The 12,887-nt window shown below is 45.6% G+C and overlaps 1 protein-coding gene across 3 annotated transcripts in view; it reads left to right on the forward strand.

Annotated features, from left to right (window-relative positions):
• Window positions 1–12,887, forward strand: part of PLD5 (phospholipase D family member 5) — a 1,783,935-nt gene that overhangs the window by 1,465,276 nt on the left and 305,772 nt on the right. For all 3 annotated transcript variants that reach the window (XM_085611414.1, XM_085611415.1, XM_085611413.1), the window contains exon 8: window positions 4,558–4,723. In XM_085611414.1, the coding sequence (XP_085467540.1) occupies window positions 4,558–4,723 (166 nt within the window). The remainder of the gene's footprint in view (window positions 1–4,557; window positions 4,724–12,887) is intronic.

Genomic DNA, 12,887 nt, shown 5'->3' on the forward strand with positions numbered 1-12,887 from the left:
AGGGAGTACATTCAGTTGTGTGGCCTGGCAGGGTGGTCAGAGTGTGTGTGTGTGTGTGTCTGTTTTTCTTAATTTAGAGGGGCTCATTCCATATTGTTGTATTGGGCCTTCTACCTCTGCCTGGGATATTAGTCCAGTGGAGAAATGAACTAAGCAATCACCAATGCCATAATATAAGATAACATTGAAACAACTAGCTATAAGATAAACCAAAAGCACAGGTGCACCACACAATAGCAAAGCCAATCAAATGGGACAATTATACAGTCCAACTCCAATCAATGAACGGATAAAATTTCCTTGATTTTATCTCTTTATTCCGTGTTCATATAACATTGAACATTGCAATACGACACAGCCGACGCGTTTCGTCCTGAGAGCGGTCTTCTTCAGGGCTCATCAGTTGTCTTTTGGGTAGTTTGCAGCTTCGTCTTCCTTTCGTCCCCTCTACCTCGTATTATTCTTTCTGTATATTCGTCCAAAAATCCGTATCTACGTAAATGTTTGACTCAAGAATCATAAAATCCATCCCGGGCAAGCTGTCCCTCTGTCTGTATATAACGCCGTTTGACGGCGTTATACACAGACAGAGGGACAGCTTGCCCGGGATGGATTTTACGATTCTTGAGTCAACCATGACTTAAGCCTATTGAAGGACCGCATTTATAAAAACATTTACGTAGATACGGATTTTTGGACGAAACGCGTAGGCTGTGTCGTATTGCAATGTTCAATGTTATATGAACACGGAATAAAGAGATAAAATCAAGGAACTTTTATCCGTCTATTGATTGGAGTTGGACTGTATAATTGTCCCATTTGATTGGCTTTGCTATTGTGTGGTGCACCTGTGCTTTTGGTTTATCTGATTAAGTTCCTGCGGGAACGAGCATTGTGACAGTGGGTGCTGATCGGTGTGCACACACACCCTTGATATAAAAAAACATAAAAGGGATATGGATTTGGGAGTGATAATAGGATAGGTGCTGCTAGTAAGAAGGTTCCACTGTTAGTTTCAGAAGTATTTTTAAATAGCTATAAGATGTACAGCTTCTTCAGTGCAAGCAGGATGTTCGCACAAATGAGAGTGGCAAGGAAAGCCAACGAATGGAAAGCAATGGCCGGCTCCGAGCCTCTTTATGTTCATGGTGAGCCACAGTTTACTTTGCAACAGACTTAGCATGCACTATCTAGAAGGCTTGATCTAAACACAGCTGGTCACTGGTGTGATTGTGGTGCCTGTAATCTGAAGTGCTCCAGGTCCCTCTGCGTCCTGTTAATGTATGCTATGGATAAAGCAATGGAGTCTGCAGAATAGTACAGGAGATGGGTTTCGATCGGTCTTATTTACCAATCCTTATTTGGAACTACTTCCATAAAATTGACAAAAGTATCACAGTCATGAAAATGTAACACTATTGATTCATTAAAAGTTGTTAGGACGTGATACATGCTGCAACAGGTCCCCCCAACATGGGAATATTGACCCACTAAGATGTGTGCAGGCTGAACAAGTCAAATTTGGTTGTAACCCACAGTTTGGGAAACACTTATTTAGAATGCAGTTGCACATGTCCATGTGTTTTGAGTGCCATTGTGTGATATGACTGGTTAGATATCCTAGTGCCATCTTAAGGACTTTTGGAGCCATGGGCAAGATACATTTTGGGGCCTACAGATCAGGAAAACCTTACAACTCCACTGCACAATGGGAGATCCTTTCAGGAGCAGCACAAAATGAAGAGGAACATCTGCCGGCGAGATGGCATATCAACAATTTTTAATTAATCACTGGAGTAAACTATTTAATTTTTGTTGCAGATGAGAGGCTAAATATTCTCGTTGAGTGACGCAAGGCCTTATCACCTGGAAACCAAAATCAGCAGAGGAAGACAGCAGAGGAATATTTTCTTTTCTTTTTCAGATATATCAGTCCAGCCTTCAAGAAGGAAGTTCTAAATTTTAAGATGGCTACTAGTGACTTTTCTGCTTCTGCTCTGAAGCACAAGTCTCTGCAGTCTTCAATGATTGACTTCCTACCATCACTGAAGCGCCCGCGTGTTACAGGGGAGTCTTGTCCAGCGCAACCAACTAGTGATGAGGCTAGTTAAACTCAGCAAGAGTCTGCCAAGGACAGTCCACCTTTATAAGGACTTCAACGTGTGCCAGAGAAAGAAACTGTCAAACTCCCTGACTGCTGGAATATTGAAAAGTGGTATTACTTTCAAGAGGAATATAAATGGTTGTATCTTAAGTCAGGCAATTTTGGATGCTCTTCCTGAAAATAGGCTAAATCTACAGGTCTTTCAGTGCACATTAACACCCAGGGCATGCGGATAAGTCAAGGGCGGGCAGATGGCAAGGTTGGTCCTTCCGGTGACGGAAAAGCTTTTAGGCAGAAACAGCTCAGGAAGAAGATTATGGCGCATAAGGTGAGCACTGCTCACTTGGCAGCTGAAGACATTCTTACAGCTCAGCAGAAAAATACATTAGTAGCGACAGTACACAAATGTAATGCATAACATATGGAGACCACATGCAGAGTATTTGACACTGCCTACAACTTGGCAAAAAAAGATTGCCCTTTCAGGGACCACCCTGATATAATTCTCCTTCAGACACAGAATGGCAGTGCAATGGGCCGTGTGTTGCAGAGCAAGGTGACTGCAACTGAAATAATCAAACAAATTGCACTGGAAATGCAACACAGATTGGTCTGTTATATCAGACAACACAAACCAAAGATCACAGTATTAATTGATGAGAGCACTTCTATTAGCAATAATTCTACCTTAATCATCTACCTCTGTGGCATTTGTGGAAATGAAAGTACCTCAGTGACCATCTATTTTGGTCTTCTGGAGCTGGCAGAAATAAATGCCCTTGGCTTAAAGACAGCTCTTGATTGCGGTATGTTCAGATGGAGCAACAGTTATGTTGGGTAAAAAAGGCGGAGTAGTAGCATTGCTGAAATTGGAATTCCTAAATCTTGTACTGACATGGCACTCTCTGGCTCACAGACTAGAACTTGCTGCGGTAGATACAGTTGATGAAGTTGCAGGGGTCAATCACTTCAAGATTTTCATGTACTCGTATGCCAAATACAGCATGTCAACAAAAAACCAGAGAGAGCTTATGGCCGCCAGCGAGCTATGTGCACAGCTTCAAAAGATAGGGAAAATGCTTGATACTAGATGGGTAGCATCCAGTTACAGATCTGTGAAAGCTGTTTGGAACTGCTTCCCTGCCTTGTGCAAACATTTTGAGAATGCTTCTAAAGAGCCATCCAGACCCATAAGAGACCGGAGTAAGTATGAAGGTCTCTTGAAGAAGCTTACATTCTATTCTTTTATCAGAGATTTGGGGATAATGTGTAATGCACTTCTGGAGTTCAAAGACTAATCACTCCCCTTACAGAGGAGGGACATTATAATTGTTAATGCCCACAGACTTTTGGTCAGTCAAGTACGTATATTTAGAGCAATGAAGGACTCACCAGGGGAGCTTGCTTCCGCGGCTCACAGTAGTTGACAAGGGCAAATTCAAGAATATTCCTCTTTTCCACGGAAGAAGTAACTCTGTTGCCCTTAATCAAAATTTGTTTTACCAAAGTCTGTCTGTAAACCTCAATAAACGATGTGTCCCGGATTCTGATAAAGAACTTATAGCCAGCTTCAGTGTGCTAGATGCAGGCAACTTGCCTTCTGGTGATGAATGCATTCTTTATGGTGAAACAGATATCCAGAAGCTGTGTTCAGAGTTTCAGCTGCCAGCAAGAGATACTATTCAAGCTCTTTTAGACTTTTCAAAGATTTGGGTGGAAAGAAAACCCCTGAAGCATTAAAAAAAATTGTAGTTTGCATGGAAACCCTGCCAGCAAGTAAGGAAGATTACGAGAGGTTTCAGCGCAATGAACTTCATTGCTTCTCCAACAAGGTCCTCTCTTCTTGTAGAGACTATTTCTTCATGCTTATAGGTAAAACTCAATGGTCCTCCATTTGAAACATTTGACACATAGCTGTATGTAAAGAGTTGGTTGGCAAAAGGCAGAAGGTCTGCTGAAGAAAATTGTTGGGAGAAACCCCAGCAAAATAGACACAGTGAATATCTTCAAGGGTTTGGTGAAATCCTGCAATAGATTTCTAAGTAATGTAAATAATTTTTAAATGTTTTTTAAAGTGTTTGGTATTTTTATGGCTTATATTTAATAAATATACCTTTTTGCCTATTTTATTATCTTTTGCTGAATGCGACTTTATGATTTTTTTAAACACACAATGCTAGCTATCTTGGTTTAGACCACACCCCTACTTGGATAGACTCCTCCCCTTTAAGAGGTTTGCCACACCCCTTTTAGAGCACCCCCAGTTTTTTTCCCACTTAAAGCCCTGATTAAAGGCATTTCAAGATGGTTCCAGACATTCCTGCCCATTCACGCAGGTTATTTAACAGGATCTGGTGCATAAAATCTGTTGTTCAGTCTATGATGTAGCAGTACTTTAGATAATTCACAATTGTTTTTCATATTCACAAAACTGTTTTACTTTTTCTTCACAGCTATTGGCCATATTTAGATGGTAAAATAAGAGAAGCACTAGTTTTGCGAAGAATTAAAGTGCGACTTCTAATCAGCTGCTGGAAGGACACCCATCCACTCACCTTTAACTTTGTTACATCTCTTAAAGCAGTTTGCAGTGATCTGCCTGACTGCAGCTTGGAAGCTGTAAGTACCATAGCCTTTTTATTCAGTTAGTTCTTTAATGACATCATGACAAAAATAGAAAATATTACAGGGTGTGTGTAAAAGCATCACATGCTACACAGTGCTGTATATGTTTCTGTATCCCTCTTGGTAAAACCAATAATATTCCAGTTCCATTAGAGTAGCATGCAAGTGGTACGTACATTTGTATTTACTCAATTAATTTAACTATTCCACTGTAGTTTTAAAAATATGCAAATAATTTAAATACACTTATAGAAGGCATGCTGGCATGTACCCAAAATGGCAAAAAACATTGTAGGCCCACCAAACAGCTATGTAGAAGTACTGGCAAAGCAAATAGAACAGGCTTTCTTTAGTTACACATGCAAACAAATCCGAAATGATGTTTACTATATTAACCCCAGACCTTTTGGCTTTACCCAAGCTTGTGTTAACACTGATAGTAAACAAGTCTGTCACACACCTGCCCATATCACGCTTTATTTTACAACCCAGGCAAATACAGAATGATCATACAAACTGAAACAAAGACGAACGAAGTGGTACTGACGGTAGTAATGTAGTAGTAGTGATGGTGGTAATGTTAATGGTGACAGTACTGGTGGTGGTAGCGGTGCAGGTAATGCTAATAGTTGTTATGATGGTGGTGGTGGTGGTAATGGTCTTGATGGTGATGGTAATAATAGTGGTTATGCCGGTGGTGGTAATGGTGATCGTGGTAATAGTATTGCTGGTGGCATTAGTGGTGGTGCTAATTTTTATAGTGGTAGTGTCAATGGTAGTAGTACCAATAATGTTAGTAATATCATTGGTGGAGATAGCAATGCTGGAGGCAATGTAGGTGGCAGTAATGGTAATGTGGTAGTGGAGGAAATTTAAATGATGGTGGTAGTAATGGTGGTGATATAATTATAACAGTGGTGGTGATAGTACTGATTCACTATATTGGCCAGAGTTTAAAAAGTTACACATTGGCACTATATAACGTTTATTAAACATTAAAATGAACAGTGGATGCCAGTGTTCTGCATACAAAATGAGCAGTATGGCCAGTGCATCAGAAGACCTACCAGGCCCTCAGGATTGAAAAGAAATAAGAAACGCAGTAACCATGTCCAATGACAGGCAAGCATGAGTGGTGTATAGCAGAATCTGGTATGGTAAAACACTCACAAGTAGAGTAGGCCACGGGGGAGTGGCTGGCAGCCAAACATGGCGGTCGTCTTTTAGACGATCTCCGGACCTGGACTAATATAATCCTGGATTGTACCCGCTAACCGCCGCAGGGCAGCCACCTAAGTGCGGGAGAGGGCTGCGGAGGCGAGCAGGAGGACTCTGTGCAGCCTGCGTGTCGGAGGAGGCGAGATCGGCGGCGGTTGCATCCCCGGAGGCCGGGCGGAGCAGAGGGCAGCGGGGTATGGAAGGCTGAGTCGGGACACAAACCCGTGCCCGGAGTAGCTGCCTCACTTCGCTGCGGCTGACACAGGGTTGTGCCGCCCCGAGAACTGAGCGGCTTTGATGTGGAGAGAACCTGAGAAGAGCTGAGGCGGTAGGCACCACGATAACGGAGCCACGCAGGAGGTGAAAACAGATCAGCGGGGGCCGGAGACTACACGAGCTCGGGGATGCGGGCGGCCTGCTTCCTTGCAACGTGGTGAGAAATTATGCGGCGAGCTTAGACGCGGTGATTCACCTGTCGATGGGCCACGGACAGGCGGGACACTATGATATACTGGGTGAGTGCAGGATGCGGCGACCTGGAGGTGGTGCACTGAGATAGAGATGTCGCAACATGGAAACATACTGGGCAATGTTTTGGAAAATGGCGGCGACCGATGCCTTTGCGTAGATGGGAGAGAGCCTGTGAGACAACCGCACGTGCGTCTCTCACAGCAGTGGAGAGGGCAGACCATATAACCTGGTGGCGATTTTCGGATGGAACGGGGCGACACCACGGGCCCCAACTACGCTGATGCGACGAGACTGCAAGGGTGAGGCGTACAAAGTCTCAGGGTGAGGTCATACGACGAGAGACCCACCAAATAACGTGGGCGGCAGCTCAATCCTTAACAACCACGGTGGATGCAATGTAAGGCTGTTAGGTTGGCACTCTGAGTGGCGCGACGCAAGGATTGCTGCGCTTACTACCACCACGTGGCAGAAAGCGGACATACCATGGCCCCTGCCTGGCTGAGTGGCGCCATTATTACGTGCAGGATGCATGCGGGCATAGGGGAGAAGTGAAAGCAGCCGGCCTGAACAACGTAAACCGGTGTTGGACCCCTATGGAAGCAGCGATGCTGTGGTGGGAGCATTGAGAAGGACGCGTTGTAGTGTACTGGCAATGCAGGAGAAGCACGCTGAAACGCTGAGTCGCTGGCATACAGGCTACCTGTTGCTGAATCGATCCGCAGGATGGGGCGTAAGGGAGTAAGGCAGCAAGACCAGGGTGGACAGGACTGTGTCCCGGATACGGCGGATCCCACCAATAACAAGGCCGGACCTGAGTGCGCTGCATCGTCTGCGATGCCTGCCCCTATGGATAAGCTGGATCTCATTCTACAGGAAGTACGCGACTCCAGAAAGGCGATAGAGCTACAAATAGGGACTCTGTCTACTGGCCTTGGCTTGCTCCGGGCAGACCACACTAAACTGGCGGAAAGGTTAAGGTAAATAAAGCGACTCTGGAAGACGTCGCCCCGAGACAAGCACAGACTGAAACTAAGGTTACACACCTGCAAGAACAGGTAGCTACCCTGCTGGATAGAGTGGAGGATGCAGAAGGAAGAGCCCGGTGTAACAACATACGAGTCATTGGCCTACCAGAAAAAAGTGAAGGGAATGACGCGACGACGTATATGGAACAGTGGTTCCGGGATCCGGGTTCCTGGATCATGTCACCAACGAAGGACTCTCCACGCAATATTGTATAGAGCGAGCGCAAAACCTGGAGCTCCACCTCGACCGTTAATAGTGAAATTATTGAACTTTCGAGACAGGGACCTTTTACTGCAGAAAGCCCGTGAATCATCTCCGCTAAACTTTGAAAACACAAAAACCTCACTATACCCGGCAGTTAAGAAAAAGCTTAGAGACTTGGACCTGAAATACGCCTTGCTCTTCCCGGCGCGGTTAAAAATCCTACATGACCAAAAATCCTATTTCTTTGAAAGCTCAGGAGATGTGGACGACTGGCTAGAAGTGATGGAACTAACAAACGCCGCAACGACCAGCTCACAAATCTCGGCAAAGAGCGGGAATAGCTCGGCGATCTCACCTGGGAAAAGAAGACGAAGAGTGAACAGGACTCCTGCAAGGCAGTATATCACAAAACAGCAGATGGAACAGACCAAAGCAAAGGCCGCCCTCACGCACGTCTCGGAGGTGGCGGCTCGGCCCTCCTCGGAAGAAGAAGCTACGCATGAATCAGACTCGGAAAGCAGTGTTGCCCTGTTCCCATCTGCGACCCCGCAAGTCATCAAAGACTTATATGGCTGATTGTACCCGCAAGTATACCTTTTGTAACTGTAGAATGGTTCCCTGTTACATGTCCGCGACATTGGCGGGTCTATTTGCATTACCCTTTATTACTTTGGCCCGGGTTCCGTAGTAAGCCAAACAGTATTGTTGTACGGGAGTACGCCACATGTGGAGCGCTAGCGATGTCCCCCATATGGCAAAGGCTCTATTCCTGACCACTGAGTTTTTTTTATTGTTTCAGTTAAGTTGCATGGTCCGGTATAGTTGGACGACCAGACCGAGTATTGGACTGTTAGGGGGGCGGGATGGTCTCACGGTACGGAAATGGTTGGGTGGGCTGTTGCACCTGCGAGGCGTGTTAATTTTCCCACAGATACAAATGTATAGCAATGACATCGCAGGGTAACTACACTATAATAACGTGGAATATACGGGGCATGGGAACAGTGCAAAAGAGGCATAGGATACACGCGCACCTACAACGCCGCAAAGCACAAATAGTGTATCTGCAAGAATCCCGTATGATAGATAGCGAAGCGGCGAAGCTGCGCAAAAAATGGAGGGGACAAATCTTCTCCACCTCCTACTCCAGCTATGCCAGGGGAACCACTATTTGGGTAAGGCGTGGAGTAACATTTCAAGCTACGGAACAAAGGGTGGACAAGCTAGGCAGATACATATTTGTGAAAGGTACGCTAGATGGACAACCTGTAGTCCTAGGCATGGTGTACGCTCCGAATTTGGAACAAGATAGGTATTGGGACGTGGTGAGCGGGGCGTTGGCAGGATGGGAATCACAGCCATGGGTATTGGGAGGGGACTGCAATGCGGTGATGGATGTGGCCCTAGACAGGTCGCACCCGCCGCTGCATGGAGCAGGTGTGTTTAGGCAAGCTGAGGCGTTGGATAGATGGGCAAAGGGCTGGGAACTGTGCGATGTATGGAGGATGAGACACCCCACACACCGAGAATACTCTTATTACTCCGTAGTACATGACCTGCACACAAGAATAGGCAGGATATACTGCTCCACCAGAATAGCAATGCAAACGCTCCACGCCACATACTTGCCAAAAACTTTTTCAGACCATAACCCAATGGAGGTCATTATGGCCTGGGGGAGGGTACCCACACCGGCCCCCATGTGGCAGCTATGGCCACAGATGCTAGAAGACCCAGTGTTCCGCAGTGACCTTTCCGGGACCATTGACCATTACTTTGCAGTAAACAGCAATACGGCAACAAGCAGACTGATAGAATGGGATGCTTTTAAAACTGTGATACGGGGGAAAGCGATCAGTACGACTGTGGGTGTCAGGCAGGAAATACATAAGAAATTAATGGAGATAGAAGATGGAATGGGAAGGCTAGAGCAGGAAGCAGTCACGCACGCAGACCGCAAGGGCCCATTACAGGAAATGAGAATTAAACATGCAGAAACACTAGAGACGCTGCGGGTCATCGATTACCAAGCATACACGAAGAAAGCCCACGTGGAAGCGGATAGGTCTGGTGCATTGCTTGCCAAGTTGATCCGGGATGCTTCCCGTACAGTGGTTATACATGAGATTACAACGTTGGAAGGGGATAAGGTACATACCCAAGCAGACATTAATGCAGCTTTCCGCCATTATTACGCCACATTGTACAGTGCCACAGATGACGACCTGGAGTCCCAAACAGAGGACTTCCTTTCTAATTTGACATACCCAAGGCTCAAAGCAGCAGCTCAGAAAGACCTTACTGGACACATTACACAATCGGAGATACGAACCGCTATAAAGGGCCTCCCACGAAATAAAACCCCTGGCGTGGACGGGCTCCCAATAGAATTTTATAGTACATATGCGGATTCCCTAGTGCCTCACCTGAAATTGTTATATGAAACTGTGGGGAAGGAGGGAGTTCTACCGCCCACAACAGTGCAAGCGTTAGTTATATCACACCCGAAAACGGGAAGAGACCCTACTGAAATGGCCAACTACCGGCTGTTGTCCCTACTAAACACGGAATATAAGATCTTAAGTAAAGTACTGGCTAACAGGTTATTGCCCTCCCTGTCTAAGTTAATTCACATCGATCAAACCGGGTTTTTACTGTCACGCAGCACATCATTGAATATCAGGAAATTGCACCATCTGATGTCGGAAGCCCCAAGCCGATACCCACACGTGGGCTGTCTCTCGCTTGACCTAAGACAAGCTTTTGATTCCATAAATTGGGAATACATGTTTCAAGCCCTGGGGAAATTTGGGATCCCGGAGGGATATATCGCGTGGCTATGTCTACTATATAAGGCCCCTGTAGCACAAGCCCGCACGGGTAGCCATATCTCAAAAGAATATTCAATACATAAAGGGACTAGGCAGGGCTGCCCCCTGTCACCTCTTATATTTAAACTGGCTTTGGAACCACTGGCCATAACTCTGCGGAAAGAGTTCCCAACACAGGGCATATTACTGGGAAACACACTGCACCTTTTTTCAGCATATGCAGACGACATTCTTTTATATCTGCATGACCTCAACATGCCTCTAGCTGCAATACACGATATGTTCCATCACTTTGCAACTGTGTCAGGATTAGCCATCAACATAAGGAAATCACATGCTTTCTTTTTTACAGAGCATGCAGGAACTACACACATGGACTTTGGAGACACACACATAGAGGTGGCCCCGGATACATTTAAATATCTAGGCATACGAATTTACAGGACACATGCAAATATGCTAGATGGCAACCTACACAAAGCAATCCAGACCCTTCGCTCCAGCGTTGTGTTCTGGATGGCACTGCCAATATCTGTGATGGGAAGGGCGGCCCTTGCAAAAATGGTGGTCCTACCAAGACTTTTATATTACTTTACTAACTTTTACTTGTACCACACACCACATTCAAATTATTGAACACGGTGCTCATTGACCTCATCTGGGGTAGTGGCAGACGCCGTATAAGCCTAAAGAAGCTGCAAGTAGGTACACGCATGGGTGGACTGGGCGTCCCAGACTTCCGAGCATATTATTATGCATGCCAATTGCAGTGGCTATCGTACTGGACGGCGGGCCGCAACTTGCAGGAAATAGGGTTCACGGAGGCAGATATAGACAATGGTACACTACATGCACTGCTGCTGCCTGGTAGCAGTCTCCCGAGAGACCCACCCACTGCTAGTCACGGCGCTTAGATGTTGGAAGGCAGCGCTGCATTATACGCAAACGACCCAGGTATACGCGGGCAACATCCCTTTAGTGGGGATCCCCCTAGCGGGAGGCAGACTCACGAAGTGCAAATTGATGCCATGGTTAACTGCGGGGGTTAACACAACGTCGGATTTGTTTGGGGATGGGATGCTACTCGATCACGACACATTTATTAATGAAACTGGGGCCCCGGCACATTTGTATCTAATGCACGCTGCACTAATACAATACGTAAAAACACACTGGGCCCCGCAAAGGCAGGAGCCCTCCACCAATGACCTGGTTAAAATGGTGCATTATATGGGAAGGGGCCGGCAACTTATCAGATGGCTTTATACTTGCATCAGCTCGCATACTGCGGCCACTCTGGATACGCTGAGAGCACATGTGCGGGAGATACAGATAGGGACTTCACAGATAAGGAATGGACAAGGGTATTAGAACACCCAAGGAAGACATCGAGGAACACGAAATTCAAATTTATACAGACTATGGTACTGCATAGGGCTTACCTTACTCCACACAGACTAGACAGAATGTTCCCCCAAACACATCACTGTCCGAGATGTTTGTTAGAAGGTGCAGACCTAGTTCATATGTTATGGGCCTGTCCAAGCCTACGGGTATACTGGGACACCATTAGGCATAGAATAGGAGAAGCGGTAAACCGTGAAGTGCAGAACACGGTGGAGGAGTGCATTTTAGGGTTGCATAAACAAACGTCCAAATATAAAGTGCAATACTGTTTTGTAGATCTAGCACTTATATTAGCTATGCGAAACATTACAATGAGATGGAAGTCACGGAAATCCCCGGATGTATTGACATGGCACACGGAACTACTGCGCTGGGGCACTGCAGAAAGCGCAGCACTTTGTAGGGAAGAACTCAAAGGCTTATGTAAAATACCAATAGCACTGGAGTGTGATGCGCTGCTAGAAGCCATAAAGTCCATAGATGAAGTTTAAGTCCCAGTATGAGATATACCACCTAAAGCGCAGAAGGAAAACCATGCCCTGCCAATGACGCATGCCCAGGATGTGTTAAGATATGTACACGTGACTATGTAACAAGCCTAGACCGAATATTATGCATATAAGGTGGGAAAGAGAAGTACGCGTGAGACCGGGGAGGGAGGGGAGGGGGGAGTTGGGGACAGTTAGAAATAATACTGCGAAAAAATCTGACTGTCACAAATGATCAATCTCTTGTAGTTCATTCAAAGACTGTTAAATAGCTGTATAAAAGTATTATATGTACTTGGGATGTAGTAGAGAAATGATGTAGACATATGTAACCTTGATTGGTTATAAAAGACAGTACAAGATGTAAATGTTGTTGTGATGCAAATTAAAAAGAAACTCAATAAAGTGTGTTTAAAAAAAAAAGTAGAGTAGGCCAGAGCAGAAGTTGGGACCAAACGCTGTGAGCTATGTTCTGTTCAGAGCCTTATAATCAAAGATGGGGACTTAGATGAT

This window comes from Triturus cristatus, chromosome 6, assembly GCF_964204655.1.
Source record: "Triturus cristatus chromosome 6, aTriCri1.1, whole genome shotgun sequence".
NCBI classification, from domain to species: Eukaryota; Metazoa; Chordata; class Amphibia; order Caudata; family Salamandridae; genus Triturus; species Triturus cristatus.